We start from the raw sequence: 22,223 nt of genomic DNA on the forward strand, positions 1-22,223 counted from the left end.
TCATTGAATTCTAATTTTGTATACAACTTTAAAAGGTAATGTGATAATTATTGAATTTTCATCAAATTTGGATTGTGCACATAAATTTTACTAAAAATTAGTGCGGTAATTATCGAGCTATTGGTTTAATTTGGTTATGCTATCAATTGAGATTCGATCAAATATAATCGAATAAACTGATTTTGCATAATTTCGAATAGTAATTGTGATGTGTCATCACATACGTCGTTTTATTCTCTTGCCGATTATATCACGTCAATTATTCAACTATTCATGTCAACGTACCCTTAAATTAAATATGGCTGAAATTTTGATTGGTGTCAAAATTAGATAAAACAATGAGTATAACTTTCGAATATCGAATTAAATACATTTGACAATCCTTTAGAAAAATCTTACTCCTTCCGTCCCAATAAAACTAGTCACTTTCTTTTCGACACGGAGATTAAGAAAGTGATAATTAAGCTTTAATCATGTGTGGTCCACTTTTTCAATGACTTTATTAGTGAGTTAATTACAACTACCTTTTTTAACAACATTTTCCATCTTTTTATATTTCTAACTTTCATTTAATTTTAAAACTGAGATTTTAAATTTAATTAATTTAAATCTGGAATATTAAATTAAAATTAAGATTTACTTTTTTTTAGACGAAATAACTTAAAATTTTGAACAATAAAATTTTCGAACAATTAAATATGGAGTTCATAAACAACCATTAAAATCTGAAAATACTTAAACAAAAATTTGGAACAACCATTAAAAGAGGGAACACTAAAATTAAAAATTTGAATAGAGGGCCTGTGGGCGGCAGATTCCAAATTTGACATTGAAATGAAAACCCAAAATTGGGCGCCAATTTCTACAATCTTCAAAACATCAAAATATATTTTGAAATTCCCTCTAAATTTATCTATAAATAAGGGAGGCTGTTACACAACTTCTAAGCCCTTCAAAATCTAAAAATCACCAACAATGGTAAGCAAAAATCTTTCTAACTAAGGAATCGGATTGTGCAATATCTACTCCAAAATTTGAAAAACGGCAAGCCAATGAAAGGAGCCATGAAGGAGGCTGTCACCATCTTCAATTTTTTGAAACGTACGGTGACTCGCCTGTGGGCTGCAACCAAGAAACAACAAGATAAAGGTGAGCAAATTTATTTAACAAGTGCAAAACCTAATGCACCTAGAAGGAAAAGAGTTCATGTAGACATAGAGCTCATTCAAAGCTTAGAGCTACACAAACGTTCGACAATACGCAGGTTGGCCGTGGGAATTAATCGCAGCAAAAATACAGTTTGGCTTTGGGTGAATCAAGGGCTGATCAGAGCCTACACAAGCGCTATTAAACCTGATTTGACAACTTCTAATAAATTGCTTCGACTACAGTTTTCACTAGAAACATTGGAGTTTGATCGAATCATGATGGCTTTAAAGTTTAAGGCTATGAACAACACAGTGCACATTGACGAGAAATGGTTCTACATAACAAAGGCTGCACACAGGTTTTACCTAACACCCGGTGAAGGAGATCCTCACCGCATATGCAAGAGTAAGAGCTTCATTGAAAAAGTTATATTTTTGTGTGCCGTTTACAGGCCACATTTTTCAGACAATGGTGAAGTGCTTTTTGATGGGAAGATTGGTATCTTCCCATTCATACAGCAGATACCAACTCAAAGAAATAGTAAAAATAGGCTTTCGGAGACTTTAGAGAGGAAGACAATTCAGTCCGTGACAAAAGAAGTCATGAAAGACTCTTTCATTAATAAGGTATGGGCTGACCCTATAGTTTGTATCAATTGTAGTGCTACTATGGAATCTAAATGCAATTAATTTTATTTTTTTTGTATTTTCAAAGGCAAAACAGATTCTGCCGGCTATAAGAGCCAAGTGGCCTCGAAATGCATCAAAGGTCATATACATTCAGCAGGATAATGCCAAACCTCATATTTAGGACACATACCCTGAGTTTAGGGTTGCTGCCACTTTGGATGGGTTTGACGTACGAATAGTTCATCAACCCCCAAATTCACTCGACACAAATGTGAATGATTTGGGATGGTTTCGAGCTATTCAAAGTATTCAAATAGAATTTGCATGCTACAATGTTGACCAATTGGTAAATGCAGTCGAGGAATCATATGCACAATTCTCTCTTCACACTCTCAACAAGGTTTTTTTGAGTTTACAAGCTTGTACGGTGGAAATCATGAAGCAAATGAGTCACAATGCATACAAGATCTCTCATTCGAAAAATGATGCACTTATGAGGGTTAATGAGCTTCCTACGGACTTACATGTTCCACTAGAGTTAGTGGAAGAGTGTTTCTCTTATATGAATGAGAATGCACCAATGCATCTAGTTGAAGGGTTGATGGCTAAGATGGGATATCCACATCAAGCAGGGCTCGCAAATCAGTTTTTACAGTTAGGAATTTAGATTTTGGTTGTGAAGTTTTTGTAAAAACCAAATGTGGTTGAAATGCATGTCATAGCTCAGTTTTTGTAAAGGCATTGCAAGTTCAGTTTTTGTAAAGGCAATGCAAGTTCAGTTTTTGTAAAGCAATGATGGTGATTAGTATAGGAAACCAAATGTGCAGCCTTATAAATCAATCAAACACCCAATACATCAGCAAATATGAAGGCACAGGGTGGCCTTAAACCATTTCACACCCAATACGTCAACATATATGAAGGCATCAGGCGGCCTTGAGCCTTAAAACCCATCACATCAACATATATGAGGCACCAGATGACCATATACCATACAACAATCAAACAACCAATGCTTCCTTCAAATAATTTCTCAAACAACATTCAATACAAGCATCACTAAAATTTTTAATCAAATTTTGGGAATAGAAATTCATCATTTCAGCATACTTGACAACAACAACCAAAGTACATGCGAAACCCACTGTAAACCAACAAAAGTTATGCAAAATGAAACTTCTCACCAAAGTGAAGAAGGCAGGAAGCAAGACCCTCATCACATCCATGGATGTGAGCTTCGTAGCCGGCACAGGCTCTATAACCGACATAGGCTCTGTTTCTTGGACTGTCGTCCACCCTTCCATCTCCGATTCATCGCCGAATTCCATTTCTGACCAATGCGACAACGTATCGGCCACCACGAGACCCCGAAGATCATCATACCCAAGCGAATCGGGAGTCAGAGGAGGCGAATGAATAGAAGTCGAAGGCCCTTCGATTAGGGTTTTTCGCAGAAAAGGGCGCCGGTGAAGGGGGAACCAAATAATGGCTCAGAGGGTCAACATAGACCAGAGATGCCGGAGTGTCGGGGGAGGGCACCGGATCTGTGGAATCGGCGGACACAGATAGCACAACCCCTTGGACTAGGGTGTCCTGGGAAGAGGGCACCAGTGATCGTGGGAATAAAACACTAATTATTGAGGTGACATAGACCAGAGATGACGGAGTGTCGGAGGAGGCCACCAGATCTATGGAATCGGCGTACACAGAGATTGAATCCCTTTCGATTAGGGTTTCCTGAGAGGAGGGCACCGGTGACCGTGGGCATAAAACTCCGTTCAGAGAGTGCCGAGACACCGGAGATGCCGGCGGCACAGATGAGACGTGCTTCTTTTATCATGGCAGACGGCGGATCGATGGAATTGGCGTCGGATGGTGGCGAAAGAGGGTTGAAGACCTCGTGAAATGGAGAAGGCTTCGATTCCAACACTACATCAACGATGAGTGGTGTGAAATTGAAGGGCACAGTTTCAAATCTCCACGGCTAACGGCCGGAGACTCGTTTGGAATTCATGGTGTCAGTGGCAGATGAGAGAGAGAGTGTGAGCGGCAGATGAGAGAGAGAGTGTGAGAGGTGAATTGATTGTGCTAGGGTTAGGTGGGAATAAGTAAACCGTAGGATTATTTGAAAAATAGATTAACACCTTCATTAATTGCTTAATGAAGCCCTAATTTTTACTACTTTGGGTTTGGGCCACTTATAGTGGGACAAACCAAAGTGGAAAGATGACAACTATTATTGGAACGAATGGAGTATTATACTAACTTCTGAAATAAAAGTAATGAAATTGGAAAATCAATAACAAAATTTTCGTATAATTAGATGACAACATTATTTTCGGATCGCTATTTTAAGGCCAACTCTATTAGATTGTTCCGATTAAAATTTTATGGGGTTAAAAAAGTCCAAATATGTCTCCAAAGGGACATCAAATGGTGCGATCTTCTGTGTGTGAATAGTGAGGTCGCGAATTCAAACCCACTACTCATCCTCCCCAACTCCCCTAAGTAAAAAAAAAAAAAAAAAAAAAAAGAAAAAGTGCGAATGACTGAACTGAAAATAGCTCGAAATTGAGTGGGTCAATTCGAAATCGAAGATTCACATCTCTAGCCGTCTCACAGTTGCCAAGGAAAGAAAAACACTGTCTCCGACCAAATATCTCTCTCTCTCTCTCCGGCAATCATGAAGATCCTAGTAGCCGTCAAACGGGTCGTCGACTACGCCGTCAAAATCCGGGTGAAACCCGACAAGGTATCAAGCTCAATGGCACCAAAATAGGGGGAAAACGAAAGAAAATAAGCTCAATTTCCTTTTCCTCTTACATTTATGATTTGTTGCAGAGTGGTGTGGAGACCTCGAACGTGAAGATGTCGATGAACCCATTCTGCGAGATAGCGTTAGAGGAGGCGCTCCGGATTAAGGAGTCGGGCCGAGCCTCGGAGGTCGTGGCCGTGAGCGTGGGCCCGGCCCAGTGCGCTGACACTCTCCGCACCGGGCTCGCCATGGGCGCCGACCGGGCCATCCACGTGGAATACCCGGGAACTCTTTACCCCCTTTCCGTTGCTAAGATTTTCAAAGCGCTCGTCGATGCTGAGAAGCCTGGCCTTCTCCTTCTTGGAAAACAGGTGTTTTTAATTTTGAATTACCACTATCTTTTTCTGCATGTGCAACTTTCCTGAGTTAGTTTTTATCGATTATGATTTAGGAAATTCTACGTTTCATTTTCTGTTTTTAAATTTGAGGTAAAGATGTTAGTTATGTTTTCTGCTGTTTGATTGGGATTTTGAGATTGTTGCATTTATCATATACTTTATGCAAGGAGAAAGGATCTTTTGAGAATGTTATCTTTCGTGAGAATGAAAATTGATATGAATAAGCCAATATGTAGGGTTGAATAAGGTGCTTGTAATACACGAATAACCATTCAAACTTGAGTTCGAATCCTAGAGGGTGCGAAAATTTCACCAATTAACTGATTACAGCTATTCATGCATTACAAGCAGCTTAGTCAACCCTATATATTGGTTTATTCGTTATTTATAACCTAACCTTTATGCAAGATGTTTATTGAGGATTAACCTGGACAGATAAAAATAGTATAGACTAATCCATTATTCACTAAGATGGATTGACACTTTGGGATATTGTGTGTCCCTTGATAATTTCTACAATTTGAGCTAACTTGCTTGAGTCATCTCCCATTGAAAGGGGTAGGATTGGAGCAATCCTACTAATTAAGATAAAAATACTCAAATCATGTTTATTAGTAAATGCCTCCTACATATTTGAGTTGGGTAAAGTGTTCTTGGCACCCTACATCTTTTAGTTGAGTAAACTGTTCTTGGCATAGCCTTTCTTTAGGCACTGAGAGTGTTGCAAATGTGAGATGTAGTTGGGCAGGGAAGCTAACGACTTGCATTCTGTTTTCACATTCGAGAAGCGACAGGCGTAAGCTGGCAATATCATTTTCTTTGTTTAAAATTGGGAAGGGATCTAAGTTGGTCTTGCTTGTCCTTGTATTCTCTCACAAAGTTCTCAGTTTTTACTTGAGAAATGAAGTTGCTGCTTTTGTCGATTGAGTGAAAGCCATATCTTATGATGATCTGAGTGATTCAACTCAAGTAGACCTTAGCTATGTCAGTTGTACATACAGTTACATATATCACATTTAAATACTACAGTTGTCACTTGTTACTTAGTTTGGCCACTCTAAGACTTTCTGAAAACATGTATGTGCATCTGTGCGGAATGTAATCAGATGTTTTCCTTCCCTTTTTATTTTTCATTAGGAAAGAAAATGACGTTGTTGCTACAGTTCACGTAGTGTATGAAAGGTTGAGATTGATACTGCTTTTACTTTTATTGCATAGCTAGACTCCGAAATTATTGGATTTTAATTTCTTTTGGCTCCAAGGAGAAAAGTTTTTCTAACTATTTAGTATTTAATGGACATTCTCCCCCCCCCCCCCACTTCATATTCATATGGTTATTAATTTAGTTTTAGTTTTATCTATGCCTCAGGAGAAATCTATGCTTCTGTTATTGCTTCTGCTTGCTGACCTGAATTTCATGCTGTAGGCCTATTTTCCTTTCATTTTCTTTTTGCGTTGTATTGGTTGTATTGTATAATATTATGCCTCAGATTATTGCTTCTGATGTTCAGATTTATGCAGGCCATCGATGATGATTGCAACCAAACTGGGCAAATGATTGCAGGGCTTCTTAAGTGGCCTCAAGGAACCTTTGCCTCCAAGGTTAGCCTAATGCTGCCCCTTTCTTTTTCCACAAGATTATAGAATGACGAGATAGTGATCACTATATTTTCTCCGTACTTAAATGGCGACTTTACAGAGGAAAATGAAAACTGCTTGCTTGGTCGCCCAGTCATTATTGCAAAAACTATTATGATGCCTTGTGATTTCCCATTCTTTCCCTTTTCTTTGTGGGATTTCATCTAATATATTTTGTTCTCTCCAATACAAGATGTAGTCGAAGTCAATTTACAGCTGAAGAATGTTTCATGCTCGAGTATCTTCTTTCATTGCCTTAAGCCTATTTTGACACATAACTTCAATCTTCATATTTTGGTTAAGTCTGTAATATTGGCTTGATATTTCTGTTAGGTTGTACTCGATGAAGGAAATAAAGTAGCAACCGTGGACAGAGAGGTTGATGGTGGCCTTGAGACCTTGAGCTTGAATTTGCCTGCTGTAATCACGTAAAAATCTCCCCTTCTTGCATTTGAGGATTATTTCTCTCGTGAATCGTGGTTCTGACTAATCTACTGCGTTCATTGTTGCAGCACTGACTTGAGGCTGAACCAACCAAGATACGCCACTCTTCCGAACATTATGAAGGCAAAATCGAAGGTGATAAAGAAGCTCACTCCGCAGGATCTGAATGTTGAGATCAGATCCGATTTGGAGGTTGTTCAAGTGACAGAGCCTCCCAAAAGACAAGCTGGGGTAATTCTTTCTTCTGTAGATCAACTTATTGATAGGTTAAAAAATGAAGCGCGTGTTATATAATTCTGTGAAAACTCTCAGCAAATGTTGTAACGTTCTATAATAATAATATCAGCTTCAATCACAGCTTTAGAGTGAAACTGATATCTTATTATAGCATTGGTAATGTTATTATCTGCTCTTTGTTTGCTCCTGTTGATCTTCCTAGTTTTGATATTCCTCAAGTTCCTATATTTCTAGTGTTTCTCTTAGCTAGTTGCACTTGTTGTAAGTGTACTTTGGGGAGCTCTACTTCGAAAATGTTGGGCGATTTCATAATATTATTTAATTTGTTAAGTGCCACGTAAATAACATAGACTTTGACTTAATTTACGGTTTCGATTTGAATTCTAACAAACAAATGTTCGACCTTACAATTTTTTGCAATTATTCCCCAGTTTTCTTTGCAACCCAAACTTTCAAATTTTCCTTGTTCGAGTTCTTGATTCTAGAAATCCAAGTTTGAGCTTTGATAATCTCGTTGGCGTATGGATCGATGTTCAATATTTGTTACGAGCTGCGAATTTCAACGTTTAGTCGAAAGATAATTATTGAAAATTACTTGGGTAAATATCAGTTTATGGCCCATCGTTTGAGCGTTTTTTCAAATATATCTCATTCTAAGCATATTTACAAAATAATATTCATCGTTTCATTTTTTTTCTTACTTGTGGTCCATAAAAATAATTCGACAACCGGTATTTGACGTGTCCGGCCAAGCGCCATATTGAAAGTACACGTGAAATAAAAAAAGAAAAAAACTAAAGAAATGGAATTGGGAGCCACCATCTCTCTCCCTTGCTCTGCCCCGTCACCCCCTCTCTATCTCTCTCCTTCCCACTTCTCCCTTCTCTGCCCCGCCTCCGTCTCCGGCTAGGGCCACCATAAATAATAATTATGAATTTTTACATAACAGCTCGAAGCCTCTGGCCACGGCGTGGCTCCCGATGGCAGTTCGAATCTAAAAAGAGTGAAAGAACGCATATAAAATTATGTTAATGACTCACTTTCAAATTTTCAAATAATAGAAAAAGTCCATTTAAACTCAAATATGACAAGATCTATTCTTTTAAGTTTTTTTTTTCTTTTTCTATAATCTATACATGAAATTTGAATAATGAAACCTCAATAAAAAAATTTGTGCCCTTCAACAAGTAAAACAAATGAAATCAAATTTCCAATAAATAATCCAAATCCCAACTCTCCGCAATCTCAAACTTCAACAGATTACTGCAGAAACTTTCTCTCTTATCTTCGCCGCCACCGTTGATGACGGTGGAGGCCGAATCAAGCGTAGGAGCACTGTTGTTATCGCTGCTGCTGCTATTTGTGTTCATCGATTGAAAACTCGAATTTTCCAACAAATTTGCCCTTTGATCGTAGTCAAAATCAACCGGAAAACTCTGATGATCGCTCGCATTTGCAGCAGGCATCTCTTGAAACAATTGTTGATATTGAGCGAATTTTCAAAACTGTTAGTTTATGGCCCCTCGCCGGAGATGGAGGCGGGGCAGAGCAAGGGAGAATAGGGAATGAGAGAGATAGAGAGGGAGATGACGGGGCAGAGCAAGGGAGAGAGATGGTGTCTCCCGATTCCATTTCTTTTGTTTTTTTTTTTAATTCCAAGTGTATTTCCAACATGGCGCTTGACCGGACACGTCAAATACCGGTCGCCGGATTATTTTTGTGGGCCATAAAAAAAAAGAAACGAGGGGTATTGTTTTGTAAATATGCTTAGAGTGGAATATATTTGAGAAAACGCCCAAACGATGGGCCATAAACTGATATTTACCCAAATTACTTTGGTAAACCGTTGGCAGGTATTGGATGTCGATTCATATATAATGTTAAATGTTTCTCTTCTCAAGCTTGTCAAAGTGCAAACTTAATCTCTAAAACACTGATTCACGTTATGTTCAGTATTCAAATTATTCAGTATTCACGTTAGGGCACAGCCGCACTCAAGTCTTGAAATTCAAATTATTGAATTAACATTATTAAATTATATAAATTATAGTCCCCAAAAAAACACCAAGCGATGCAAATTCCTGTCTACGAACAGTGAGGTCCAAAGATCAAACCCCACCGCTCCCCCTCCCCCAAAGTAAAAAAAAAAACATTATTAAATTATATAAAATAATAAAATTATATATTAGTTAAAAAATTAAGCGGGTATTAAGGTATACCCGATACCTGACGGGTATAGCCGATACCCGCATATTTTAGCAACACAACACCCTATCCCTATACCCACAACCTGTTTAGTCACCCCTTGAATTATATTATCCTTTCAATTTATCTAAAAAAATATAAATTTTTGTTATCTTTTATTTTTTCATGATAAATTTATTTATCAAAGTAAACACACTCTACCAATTACAATTTACACATATCTACATTTGGTTGGAGTTGAAGTGTCTTACAAACTAAGCAGTGTTATATTATTTGCCAGTGTTTTCTTCAAAAAGTATGAGATGTGATTTTATACATTGTTGCGATCTTTTTTAGATGAGATCCGAAGGAATCCTTTCGTGACCATGATTGTATACTTGGAATATTCTTACCAAATTCTGAGGTGCAGAATGTAATGATTTATTTATTATAATCTTCACTTTATGAGTTTGAACTTTTTCCTCAACTTTTTCCTCACCTTAGCTTACCCCAGCTGCCTCTTAATACATGGGAAAGGCCACATAGTATACCTGGAGCTGATTGGGCTGCATTTGGTTGGGGGCGTTACTCGTTAGTTTACCCAAGGATTGAAATTGAACAAAATCAAGAATGAGAATATAATTGTGATAAGATGAGATCAAAATCTATCAGATGCTCTATGTCTATACTTTATTTTAATATACATTAATTGAACCCAAGATTAAGTCAGTGTTACTATTTTTTTTCCAACTTATTTAAACAATAATCAAGTCCATATTCTAAACCTAAGTCGAACACAAAATAATCAAAATCCAGCCTAGTATAAGAATGATAACAATAATTGATCAAGTAAAAAAAAAGATGACAATAATTGTTACTTAATTCATTTATAATTCTAATATTAGTAAGGTATTTTAACTATTTATAAAAAAAATAAACAAATCAAAATTAGGGCCACAGATAAAGTCAAGCTACTAGAGCAACTGAAAAAAGCTCATTCGAGCTTGTTTTGTGAAACCTGTTGAGTAAATATGAGTTGATTTGAGCTTCACACAACTTAGACATATTAGCTCATTAAAACAGTTGGCTCAAAATATTTTTTTGTAAAGTATATGCAACTTATATTTTTATAGTATTATAGCTAATAGTACATTATTTTTCACAAGAGAAAATTTTCAATATTTTTATTTAAACATAAGTATAGAAAGCTGATTAAATTCAAATGTATTGTATATTTTTGAATAAAATATATTTAAAAAGAAATTATCAAATTTGTATTTGAACATGAGTATAGAAAGCTGATTTAAACTCAATTGTATTAGTGAATTTTTAGATTTTTGACAAACAAAATTTAGTCACAATTCAATAATAATTTAGAGGGTGTTTGAGTGAGCTTACAAGCTCTTTAAAGTTGTTTAAAAGTTGATTTTATTAAACACTTTGAAAAAACAAATTTCTCTATCCCCAACTTATTCTTTTATAATGTTATATGCAACAATCATTTCACAAATATTATTTAACTATGATTTATTGTTTTCATTATATATCATTTCAAATTTATTTCTCTAACGCAAAATTCTCTTTCTAGTTTATATTCAATTATCTAAAATACTTTAATAATTTATAAATAATTAAACAGTTATATTTTATAAATTCTTTAAAATAAGCTTAGTCAAATAGCTTTTTTTAATCTTAACTATTACTTTGGAGGAGAATAAACGAAGCTGCCAATGGCGCATTGGCATCGGCATCGCATCAGATGAAAAATCGCACTTGAACATCATTTCACTGCTTTATGTATTTTCACGCATATATGCGGCGACTCAAATAACAACTTTGTTGATTTAGCAAAGCCAATAATTGACGCAGCCATCCACGTGGCACCTCCTCAATGGTCCACTTCCCACCCCCGCCGAATCATATCTCGTGTGTCTGCTTTTTCACCCCCAAATTTCTCCCCATCATTCGGTTGTTTCCCTCAAAAATCGAAATCAAAATCCCAATTCTTAATTCAACTCGCCAACCCCAATTTTTTGCCCTAATTTTGCACGTGATTGTGATGATGAATGGTTATGCACATCACGTGGATTCACTCGATGAGAATTGCTGGACCGACTTAATCGATTACAGCAGCCTCTTGGACGACGCCGTCCCGGCCGCCGGCCTTTATTGGAACCCTCAGCCACCGGCGCAAAAGTGAGTTTGTTTTGGAATACTTTTTCTATAACGATATTTTGCTTTGTGTGCTTGATTGCTTTTGATTTTTGAATTGACTTTGTAAATATCATTTTGCGTCCCTCAGATGTGGTTTTCATATAAGTTTTCTGAAAAAAAAATTGTGAGGGGGGGGGGGGGGGTGAGGACGAACTTTTGATTTTGCTTCCTGATATACGTGAATTCTCTCAAAAGAATTGGTGGATTTCAGCATAATTTAGGGCTATGTTTAGGATTGAGAGTTCGAAATGGGAATTAGACAGGAACCCGTTTTGTAGATTTATTTCGTTATTAATAATATTCAGTGGAGATCTAGATTTAAGCCAATGCAGCTATTTGAAATATTCTGCAAAACTAAAAAAAGACATCTACAGGATTTTTAAGCTGTGCTTACGGTTATAAACTGACCCGAACAGGTGGTTAGAGCGAGGTTTGAGCTCATGCACAGCTTTTATGTTTTTAAACTCTGAGCTGCTTATAGGTGTTCCTAGAGCTCATAAGGCGGTTAATTATCACTCAGTTGTTAAGATTCCAGACTATAGTCATGGTGAAATTATTCTGTGGTAGTCTGTCCATTGAGTACTGCAGCAATACATCCCAAGTTGCAGCTTACTTTCACAGCTTGCATTGTTTCATTTCTATTTATTGCATAAATTGAGTAAATATGCTTCAATATGAAATTCCCACTCTTGAATTAAAATGAAGTTTGAAATTTAAATTGAATTAAGATGAAAAATTAATTGAATAATTTTATTAAAGTTAAAATTATTGCCATCAAAAGTTAATTGAGGATTAAGAAATTTTAAAAGCGATATTAGCAATACTCCTATAAATTTACTTTTACTCCACTTACACCTACTTTAACAACTATCTTAAAACCCGTGCCGAACCCTAAATGAGACTCTTTTTCGTGGACGGAGGGAGTATTAAAGTTATATTTCATGGTATCATTTGGCTACTGTTTTACTTGTTACTATTAGTTATTACAGTTCTACAGCGAAATATATATTACCTGTTATAAATCTTTCACAATATTTGGTTTTGATACATTCATTTTTTTATTTGAAGTGCTTGTGTGGCAACCGATGTGTCGTTTAGTGGAACTACATCACATGTCAGTGACTCTGCAGAAGAGCGAGAAAGCCGAAAAAAGAGGTAATCTTCAATATTCTTCTGTATTTGGGTAGCTGGAGGAGTGTATAAAGCTTCTATAATGTGATTCAGCTGGATTCACGAGAGTACTAAACAATGATATGGCACTTTTGAGTCATTTCTCACTGTACTGCATGTATGTGCAGAGTTTGAATTTGCTACATGGTACAATGTCTTGCTGTCTTAAGCTGCTCGGTGTTGTTAAAAAACCTGAAGCACATCTAATATATTTCAGTTTGATAGTATCACCAATGTTTCAAGTTACAGGTTAACGTTTTGCTTCATGGCCAGTTCCTTCAATAAAATGATTAGTCGGTTGGCCTTCTTAACTACATAAGGTTTTCACGAATGGACTTGATAATGGAAGCTTGGTTATGTTTTTATGTTCTTTTCCTAGTGCAAATATATTTCAAATTGTTCTTTAACTTCACCTTATCAGATGTGAAAATGAAAACAAACTGTTGGGATAAATGTTTTGTCTCAATTTTTTCAAATGAAGCCAGCTTAATTCTAGGCCTTGTTGCATCCATTCTACAGGGGACGCAGCGATCAATGTGGTGGAACAGGAAACAAAGCATGCCGTGAGAGAATGAGGAGAGAAAAATTGAATGACAGGTAGTATTTACTATGTACTTAAAGAAAGTTGGAGATCGTGGTAGTGCATTACGTGAAGGACAAGATGGATTGTTTCAAATAAAGAACTATTTTGGGCTTGGTGCAGGTTTACAGAATTGTCTGATACTCTAGAACCTGGAAGACCTGCAAAAACGGACAAACTGGCCATACTAGGTGATGCCATCAGAGTTCTAAACCAGCTAAAAACTGAATCGGAGGAGTATAAAGAGATGAACGAGAAGCTTTTAGAAGAGATCAAAACTTTGAAGGTCAGACATCAACCCTAAATTTTAGAATTACCGAGCCACCTCAAATTGTCATTTATCGAGCGAAACCTCTTTCAGTGCTATAACTATCTTTCATATTTAAAACAGGCGGAGAAAAACGAACTTCGTGAAGAGAAGCTGGTGCTCAAGACAGATAAAGAGAGGATGGAGCAGCAACTGAAAAGCATGGCCGTTCCTCCTACCGGGTTCATGCCTGCACATCCACCGGTATACCCTGCTGCCCCGAACAAGATGCCAATGTTCCCCGGCTACAGTCTCGTCCCGATGTGGCAGTATCTACCACCGGCTGCTCGTGATACGTCTCAAGATCATGAGCTCAGGCCTCCTGCTGCTTGATTTGTACATGCCTTGATGCTTCTTATAAGTTTGATCATGCAGTTGAGAATCGTTCTGCATGACATGCTTGTAAATATGAAATGCCCGCCAATTGATTTTATCTTCTTTCTTCTAATGCTGTTTTGAACAAATTTTGAGTACTGAATAAGTTGAAAGATTTCGATTCGAGGGAAATGAATTCTTACATTTTGCTTTTGCGTCGCATTTTCATCCTCTTTCATATTTATACGATAAACTTATAGCTGCTTCCCAGAAAATGTGGGCTAAGCTTGCCAATATTGGACACATCTATGTCTCTATACACAAGTTAACTTCACCTAAAAAACATTGGCATACTGCAAATCCATTTTCATATCTTATTCCAGCAACTACAATAATATGTATGGAATATATAATGAAAATAGTTCATTTCAAACAAGATGCGTGACAGATGTTCAAAATTAAAATATGACCCAGTATCAGAAATTTGATAGAGAATCTTGTGTCTGCACAATAAATCCAAAGGTGCTGCAAAACACTAAATTCAAAATATTCCTACCATTTCTTAATTAACCTCAATTCCACATTGGTATATCTATCTTCTTCCTTTTGTTGAATGTTGGCCAGCTACAGCAAAACAAAATGGTGCTCACTCCAACTGAGCAAACACACCCACCAAACATGTCCGAAAACGATAGAAAAACAGAGCTGCAAGAATTTGACGATACCAAAGCAGGCGTGAAGGGTCTTGTAGAAAGCGGCCTGTCGCATTTTCATCAACGAGGAATTCATACTGGAGAGAAAATCTACCTCAAGCAAATCCGAGATGGAATGCCTGAACAGCGATCGTGGTCAAAGCATTGATCAAGTTAGACATGCTTGTGAGGAGTGGGGATTTTTCCAGATCACAAATCATGGAATTCCAACGACTTTGACGAACAAAGTTGTCGCAAGTGTAAAAGAGTTTCACGATTTGGACGCAGAGATGAAGAAACAGTATTACTCCCGCGATTTCAAGAAGAATGTGGTGTACAACAGCAACTTCGATTTGCATCAAGCATCTAGCACAAATTGGAGGGACACCCATGGCCGGAGATGTTAGAATACTGAAGGAGTTAGGAGTGGTTCTTGTGGAGTTGCTATCGGATTGAGAGACATGGATTGTGCAGAGGGCCTATTTGGTTCTCCAAGATGGGATCGGCCGCCTTCTCCCGCTGCTCTCGTCCTCAACATTTATGCAGGTAACCATTTTCATCTATTATGAAATCAATAACAAACTGGATCACAATTGCCAGAATCAAAAATGTAAAATCCTAACTAAGTACATCAAATTTACGTGCTTCGATTTGTGATGAATCTACTTCCACGGGCAAATAAACAGGACTCCTCTATCAACCAAACAAGATGAACAATTACAATCTGCAGCTACAAATAACACAACTATCTAGCACCATGCATGCATCAATGGTTTCTATTTAGCTCCTATATCACTTCTTGTTTTCTACGCTCTCTCTTATATTTGTATCTATTCTATTCTCTCTTATACTCCATCCGTTTTGTAAAAATAGTTACTCCATAATTTTTCTTTTTGGGTGTTTACAAAAAATAGTATTATTCTATTTATGGACACTACCTTCACTATATATTATCCTTCTACCATGTGGTGGGATCCTCTCTCCACTCACAATACAATTATTATTAACCCTACCTTTACAGTGAGACTCTTTCTCCACTCGTAACATACTTAACCACTTTTATTAAAATCTGACTATTTTTACAGGATGGATAGAGTATATACAAAGGAGAGAATGAATCTGACAAGATCCTAAGCTTGATACATTCACATAGTCCAACGGTAAAATGAGAAACTAATTGTCGTTGCGCACGAGTGTTGGATAAGTTTTTCAACAGACAATGCTATTTCCTGTACTGCTGATTTATCAATTAAAACTTTCAGCTGAGCTGATCTGTCTCAGCTTCAACACGTGCTGAAAAACCTCACCAATGCCGATCTGTTTCAGCACCAACATGCTAGTAAGCTCAAGCTGACTTTGCAGCTAACTTCCTCAACTCATGCTTATGCAGTCCCTATCTTTTCTGTCAACAATCTCCACCTTGATTGCATGACTTCTCTATCCTGGCTCCCTGCCTTTTACTCCCATTTTAACACTCCATTTTTTTACTTACTCGACTTCAAGCTGATCAGCTCAAGACGATGCCTAAATTTTGATGTTGCCAAAGCCTTAGTTAACACATGAGTTGCATTGTCTAAGAGTTGATAACTTAGAAACCTTCACTTCTCGTTTCTCAACAATATCTCTCACAAAATGCATTTTCACATCTATGTGTTTAGACCTCTCATGAACACTTAATGTTTCACTAAATGGATTGCACTTTAACTGTCACCAAAGATTGTAACATATTTCTGTTCTATCCCAAATTCACTGAGAATGCCTTTAAGCCATGTTGTGGGTTTGTTTGAGATTAAAGAGCAATAAAAGAATTACAAGAAGCAAAGCAAGAACACTGAATTACGTGGTTCGATCTTTCGATACACATCCACGGAAGAGGGAAAAAATTCACTACTAACACTCAAGAACAATTACATATTACAACAAGCAAAATAGCCCTGTCTTCATCCTCCAATTCGACCTCAATGTCTGCCAAATCAATGGCTTTGTTGAAATCATCTAGCTGGTCCAAGGCTTTTATCCTCTGTGATCTAGTAAGTACAACCGATTTGCCAAGGACTTAGTCATGTATAGGCTTTTTAATTTAGCTCGCACACGAGCTGCAGATTCTTCTCTGGATACCTCCCTTAGCACCTTATCCCCAAGATAGAGGATAATCGTGCTATGAGCTTTCTGCAACATCTCTTCATGTTAAGCCTTGGCCTCACCCTCCTTGATTACCTACTCTGGTTTCAAGGCATCAGCCAATCCTTGTTGAATAAGGATGGCCTTCATCTTCAATCTCCATAAGGAGAAATCATTTCTTCCTGTAAACTTCTCAGTGTCAAACTTAGCAGATAGCAGTAGCCATTGATTGAGTCACAATCAAGTTTGTGCAGTCGCAGCACTTCAAGGACAAACTCTCTTCTGATCAATTTCCTTTTCTCCTGTAATCTTTACGCAATTCTTCTTCCCATAGATGGTGCCACTTGTAGTGGATTTATTTGAGATTAAAGAACAATAAAAGAAATACAAGAAACAAAGCAAGAACACCGATTTACGTGGTTTGATCTTTCGATCTACATCCATGGAAGAGAGACAAGAATTTCACTACTAACACTCAAGAACAATTACAGATTACAACAAGCAAACTTCAAAGAAAAATAGATGAAGTAAAAGCTATCTAATCACACCAGATTTCTTGCTTAATAACTACTCTCAACTATAAACTTGCTGTAAAACCGGTATATCACCACCTTGAGCTGGAGCTGGGAAAGAGCTTTATATATGGATGCATAAGTTGATCTGGAATGAACCTAGATACAGTCCTTCACACATGGAACAGAGTGAAGCATAAGCTCTCGGTTTTGAGCTGAAACTAACTCTAACAGAAACTTTAGCTAAGCTGCCCTTGAAGAAGTCCTTAGATAATAACCACTTCATGCTGACACTATAATACTACAAGCCTTTTTTCACTGATTCTGTGACGACCATATATTAAGCCTCGGTTGTAGATAGAACAACAACAGATTGAAGCATAGATCTCCAACTAATTATAGCTCCATATAGAGTGAACAATGTTTGAAGCATAATTTGAATCCACATAACTTTCAACTATACAAAATCCCTATTTCAGAGTAGCCTTGAAATATCTCAAGATCCACTTTAGAGATTCCCAATGTGTTCTTCTTGGATTAGCCATGAATCTACTAGACACACTAATAGCTTGAGCAAAATCTGGTCAAGTACAGACCATACAATACATACTTCCTACAACTTGTGCATATGAAATTCTAATCATTTCTCTGATTTTTTCTTTAGTCTTTGACTTTTGATTCTCAGATAATTTTATATGTTAAGCTAGAGGAGCACTAACAACTTTTGCTTGATGCATATTGAACTTTCTGAAGACTTTCCTGAAGAAATCAGTCTGCACTAATTTCAGTGTTCCCTATTTTCTATTTTTGTGTATGTCCATACCTAAAATTTTTCTAGCACTACCAAGATCCTTTATATCGAACTCAAACATCAAATCACTTTTTACCTTGTCAATTTTAGACTTGTATTTGCTAGCTATCAACATACAAGAGTAGATACACCAAACTAGAATCTACACTTCCTTGATATACCTACACTTGTCATGTGTAGGTATATAAGGATTCAGTCCATATGTAGGTACACCATTACATGGAACTTTATGAACTTTGTTTCAGTCCATATAAGGATTCTTTAGCAAACGCACTTTTGATTCATCTCCAAGCATAATGAAACCTTCATGATAATGGTTTCTTCCAAGTCTCCATTTAAGAAAGATGTCTTCACATCCAATTGTTCTAATTACATAGTTTCCTGAGCCACAATAGCTAATAATAATCGGATTGAGCAATGCTTAACAACACGAAGAATACAACCATCTAACACAATGCACCAATGGTTTCTATCTAACTGCTACATCACTTGTTGTTTTCTACGCTCTCTCTTATCTATGTATCTATTCTATTATCCCTTACATATACGAAGGAAATAATGAATCTAGACAACATACAAAGCTAGATAATTCACATAGCCCAACGGTAAAATGAGAAACTAGTAGTCACCGCGCCAATTTTGATAAAATTTTCAGCAGACAACAATATTTCCTGCACTGCTGATTTATCTGCTAAAACTTCCACTTGAGCTGAAAACCTTCAGCTATGAGCATCAGCATGTGCTGAAAAAATCTCTCCTCCAATTTTGTTGCAGCTGATGAGGAATGGTGTTGGCTAATAAAGTAGGTCCAAGAATATGAGTGGCATCGTTTTTCAGAATGCATATTGAAAAAAGTAGCAACTCCGGAGAAGACATCGTTTCCCCTCTTTTGTCCCACTTCCACCTCAATCACTAAATTACTCCTCATTTTTGTTTCTATTTAATTATGAACTACTCCTATCTCCACTTAATTGTTCAAGCTGCCACCATCGCGACTTCACCCAAAATATTTTGTCTCATATCTATGACTATGACGCGCCGCCCATCACTAATCAACATATCCTTTTCTTGCTTCCACCGTTCAAATGAAATAAAATAACAAGAGTCATACTACTCTGCTTGATTTAGGATAATGATGCTGGAATTCTTTATTTCCCTATTCAGCTTTGGGTACACATCACTCTCTGTTGGCTACAATTTTACCCAATGGTGTGCAATGCACACACTGTCGGCTATCGGCACTCGGCAGTGTTAGTTAATCACAAAATAGTCAAAGTAGTGAACCCATATGCATCCATGGGAGCCAACCATTAATCATGATCTGCCATTAAAATTCCTCCGAGTTTGCAATTAGTTCCTACTTTCCCAAAAAATATCCGGAAAAAATGGTCGACGATGCACAATCCGATTCAAAGTACGATCGGAAGAGCGAGTTGCAAGCCTTCGATGACACGAAAGCCGGCGTGAAAGGACTAGTCGATGCCGGAATCACCAAGTTGCCCAGAATCTTCCTTCATCCACCGGAAAGTTTGAAGGATATCCGGACAGCGGCCGGAGCCCAGTTCGAATTCCCGGTGATAGACCTGGAGAGGTTCGACAGGGATCCTAGCGTACGCCGTAAAGTTGTAGGCGAGATTCGAGAAGCAGCGGAGACATGGGGTTTCTTCCAAGTGGTGAATCATGGGATTCCGATTAGAAGTTTGGAGGATATGTTGGATGGAGTTGGTGGATTTATGGAGCTGGATACGGAAATCAAGAAGCAGTATTACACCAGAGATTTCATGAAGCCGTTTCGGTTTAACAGTAATTTCGATCTGTTTAGTGCCCCCGCAGCTAACTGGAGAGACTCCTTTTACTGTGTTGTTGCTCCTACTCCCCCACACCCTCAACAACTGCCTCACCTTTGCAGGTATCTACAAAATCTCAACATTTTAGTCATAATCCTTTAATTTATCTTACACCACAGTCAATTAATCCAAAATAATCCAAATAATCCAATTCTACTACCTCTGTCTTGATGGACGCCAAATCAGATAATTAGTGTATATTCTTGATGGACGGAGATAATATCAATTTTATCTATCTCATCCACCAACCAAATGCTCGCTTATAGGGAAATCATTATAGAATACTCGAAGCAAGTGATGGGATTTGGGAGGTGTATGTTTGAGTTGCTGTCTGAAGGTCTTGGACTGAGCACAAATCATCTCCTAGAAATGGAATGTGCAGACTCACTTTCAGTGATCTGCCATTACTATCCCCCGTGCCCGGAGCCGGAGCTCACATTAGGCACGACGAGGCATTCCGACAACGACTTTGCAACCGTGCTTCTGCAGGACAGCCTCGGAGGCCTCCAAGTGAGGCATCAGAACCAGTGGGTGGATGTTCCTCCTCTACCAGGAGCCTTGATTGTCAACATTGGAGATCTTCTTCAAGTAAGCTTCTCAGTTCATCGTTTACTATTCAGAATTAGCCTACAGACATATAATTAGTATAGGCTAATCTAGCTAGTGATAAAAGATAAAAATACTCAACCAATGCCATCTAAGTAGATATATGCATTGAGAAGACATAGTTTTTGGTTTGTGACTGCAGCTGGTAACAAACGATAAGTACAAAAGTGTGGAGCACCGGGTACTGGCGAGCAAGGGCGGTCCAAGGCTATCCGTTGCCAGCTTCTTTGGGAGGAACTCCGGCCCAAGCTCGATTGTTCATGCCCCGATTAAGGAGCTGTTGTCGGAGAAGAACCCTCCAAAGTATCGCGCCACCACGGCTGAAGAGTATAGTGACTACTTCTGCAACAAGGGCCTTGATGGCACTTCTGCCTTGCTGCATTTCCAACTGCAAGGTTAGCTTTTCGAGCATCTATACCTTAATTTCGCCTATCTTGTAATCAATATTAGTCAATGTCTAGAAATAAGTTATTGAATTGTCATCTAACTGTTGCAGTTTTATTACTAAAATGGTTTCCGTTTGCTGTTATCTACTTCTAACAACCAGATTCAATACATCAAATTAAAATATTTTATGAATACCGATTTCATGATTCACATATTTGTGTCTTCTTCTACCCACTAAAGAAAATTGTTTAGAGATGAAACTACATAAAATGGCCAAGTTTGCAATCAACAAGAAGAAAACCTCAAACAATGGTGAAGAAATCCAAGCACCTGCCGATCTAAACTACGATCCGATGAGCGAGTTGCAAGCCTTTGACGCCACAAAGCCTGTTGGAAATAAGCTTGCGTGCGTTACAACGAAACGGGAAATGTAGAAGATCAGAATTACAAGGAAATAACTATATTGAAATTACAAGGAAATAAAACTAGAAACAACAGCCGAGTCGAGGAGGATCCTCTTTCCACAAGACGAGATACGCCCCGGTAGTACTTTCGGTTTGGTGTGTCGTCTCTAAAGATGAAAAAGCTTCGTCTCGTGGGTAGCAGCACCGCAGACCAACGAGCTCCGGCTAACTGGAACGAGGCGAGAACAGAGCTTCGACTATGAATGCAGAGAGTGCGTGTATGCAGTGTGTATGATGTTGTGTGTTGGATGCATGGAGGCTGTCCTATTTATAGGCACAAACCATTTTATGGGGGAGCCTGCTACAGAGACGTGGAAGCTCTTAGCTGGGAGACCAACGGGTCCATGTGCACTTGTAGTTCCAAACGGATTGGGCCTCGTTCTTTGGATCAAGAAATCGTTAGTCCAAAAAGATAAGGTCCGTTGGGAGCTAAGGATAGGCCCAAAGGCCAGCCCAAAGACCAATTACCAAGATCCAAGTCCATGGCCACGCGTCGGGTGACGGGAGCCGGAGCCAGGCGGGCGGCGACGAGCGCGTGTGGGCTTTGCAACCCGTCACGTGTGCACACAATTTTATTACATGCTCTGATGTAATAACTTTTATACTATAATAAATGTTATCCACAAATCAATGTGGGATAAGCATTAATCTCTCTTTAATGCTTATCATTTCCCACAACTCTACATTTCAAGTACCCAACTTTAAATAATTATTTCTCATTCACCGAAAATCGATTTTGAGTAAATAAATATACTGCGATCAT

The 22,223-nt window shown here is 37.9% G+C and overlaps 4 protein-coding genes across 4 annotated transcripts; all 4 read left to right on the forward strand.

Annotated features, from left to right (window-relative positions):
- Positions 1 to 1,064: 1,064 nt before the first annotated feature.
- Positions 1,065 to 2,445, forward strand: LOC130998094 (uncharacterized). Its single transcript, XM_057923527.1, has 3 exons — positions 1,065 to 1,775; positions 1,864 to 1,917; positions 1,960 to 2,445. The coding sequence occupies exons 1-3, from the start codon at positions 1,065 to 1,067 to the stop codon at positions 2,443 to 2,445; spliced, it is 1,251 nt and encodes a 416-aa protein (XP_057779510.1).
- Positions 2,446 to 4,301: 1,856 nt separating this feature from the next.
- On the forward strand, positions 4,302 to 7,437 carry LOC131001168 (electron transfer flavoprotein subunit beta, mitochondrial). Its single transcript, XM_057927482.1, has 5 exons — positions 4,302 to 4,530; positions 4,620 to 4,904; positions 6,453 to 6,533; positions 6,903 to 6,997; positions 7,082 to 7,437. The coding sequence occupies exons 1-5, from the start codon at positions 4,462 to 4,464 to the stop codon at positions 7,305 to 7,307; spliced, it is 756 nt and encodes a 251-aa protein (XP_057783465.1). The 5' UTR covers positions 4,302 to 4,461; the 3' UTR covers positions 7,308 to 7,437.
- Positions 7,438 to 11,172: 3,735 nt separating this feature from the next.
- Positions 11,173 to 14,212, forward strand: LOC131001169 (transcription factor ILR3-like). Its single transcript, XM_057927483.1, has 5 exons — positions 11,173 to 11,630; positions 12,717 to 12,803; positions 13,338 to 13,415; positions 13,522 to 13,684; positions 13,790 to 14,212. Exons 1-5 carry the CDS (start codon positions 11,326 to 11,328, stop codon positions 14,036 to 14,038), a joined length of 882 nt encoding a protein of 293 aa, XP_057783466.1. The 5' UTR covers positions 11,173 to 11,325; the 3' UTR covers positions 14,039 to 14,212.
- Positions 14,213 to 18,230: 4,018 nt separating this feature from the next.
- LOC131001170 (1-aminocyclopropane-1-carboxylate oxidase homolog 1-like) lies at positions 18,231 to 21,138 on the forward strand. Its single transcript, XM_057927484.1, has 3 exons — positions 18,231 to 20,065; positions 20,270 to 20,591; positions 20,752 to 21,138. Exons 1-3 carry the CDS (start codon positions 19,542 to 19,544, stop codon positions 21,007 to 21,009), a joined length of 1,104 nt encoding a protein of 367 aa, XP_057783467.1. The 5' UTR covers positions 18,231 to 19,541; the 3' UTR covers positions 21,010 to 21,138.
- The last annotated feature ends 1,085 nt before the right edge of the window (positions 21,139 to 22,223 follow it).

The sequence above is a fragment of the Salvia miltiorrhiza genome, chromosome 8, assembly GCF_028751815.1.
Source record: "Salvia miltiorrhiza cultivar Shanhuang (shh) chromosome 8, IMPLAD_Smil_shh, whole genome shotgun sequence".
Lineage (NCBI taxonomy): Eukaryota > Viridiplantae > Streptophyta > Magnoliopsida > Lamiales > Lamiaceae > Salvia > Salvia miltiorrhiza.

Bases quoted from the DNA above. Each gene is read 5' to 3' on its own strand.
- LOC130998094 (XM_057923527.1), top strand. From the start codon at position 1,065: ATGAAGGAGGCTGTCACCATCTTCAATTTTTTGAAACGTACGGTGACT. The intron at 1,776-1,863 runs GTATGGGCTGAC...GTATTTTCAAAG, and splicing joins AAGACTCTTTCATTAATAAG to GCAAAACAGATTCTGCCGGC. The intron at 1,918-1,959 runs GTCATATACATT...CCTCATATTTAG, and splicing joins GGCCTCGAAATGCATCAAAG to GACACATACCCTGAGTTTAG.
- LOC131001170 (XM_057927484.1), top strand. From the start codon at position 19,542: ATGGTCGACGATGCACAATCCGATTCAAAGTACGATCGGAAGAGCGAG. The intron at 20,066-20,269 runs GTATCTACAAAA...GCTCGCTTATAG, and splicing joins CAACTGCCTCACCTTTGCAG to GGAAATCATTATAGAATACT. The intron at 20,592-20,751 runs GTAAGCTTCTCA...TTGTGACTGCAG, and splicing joins ACATTGGAGATCTTCTTCAA to CTGGTAACAAACGATAAGTA.
- LOC131001169 (XM_057927483.1), top strand. From the start codon at position 11,326: ATGGTCCACTTCCCACCCCCGCCGAATCATATCTCGTGTGTCTGCTTT. The intron at 11,631-12,716 runs GTGAGTTTGTTT...TTTTATTTGAAG, and splicing joins CCTCAGCCACCGGCGCAAAA to TGCTTGTGTGGCAACCGATG. The intron at 13,416-13,521 runs GTAGTATTTACT...GGCTTGGTGCAG, and splicing joins AGAGAAAAATTGAATGACAG to GTTTACAGAATTGTCTGATA.
- LOC131001168 (XM_057927482.1), top strand. From the start codon at position 4,462: ATGAAGATCCTAGTAGCCGTCAAACGGGTCGTCGACTACGCCGTCAAA. The intron at 4,905-6,452 runs GTGTTTTTAATT...AGATTTATGCAG, and splicing joins TTCTCCTTCTTGGAAAACAG to GCCATCGATGATGATTGCAA. The intron at 6,534-6,902 runs GTTAGCCTAATG...TATTTCTGTTAG, and splicing joins AAGGAACCTTTGCCTCCAAG to GTTGTACTCGATGAAGGAAA.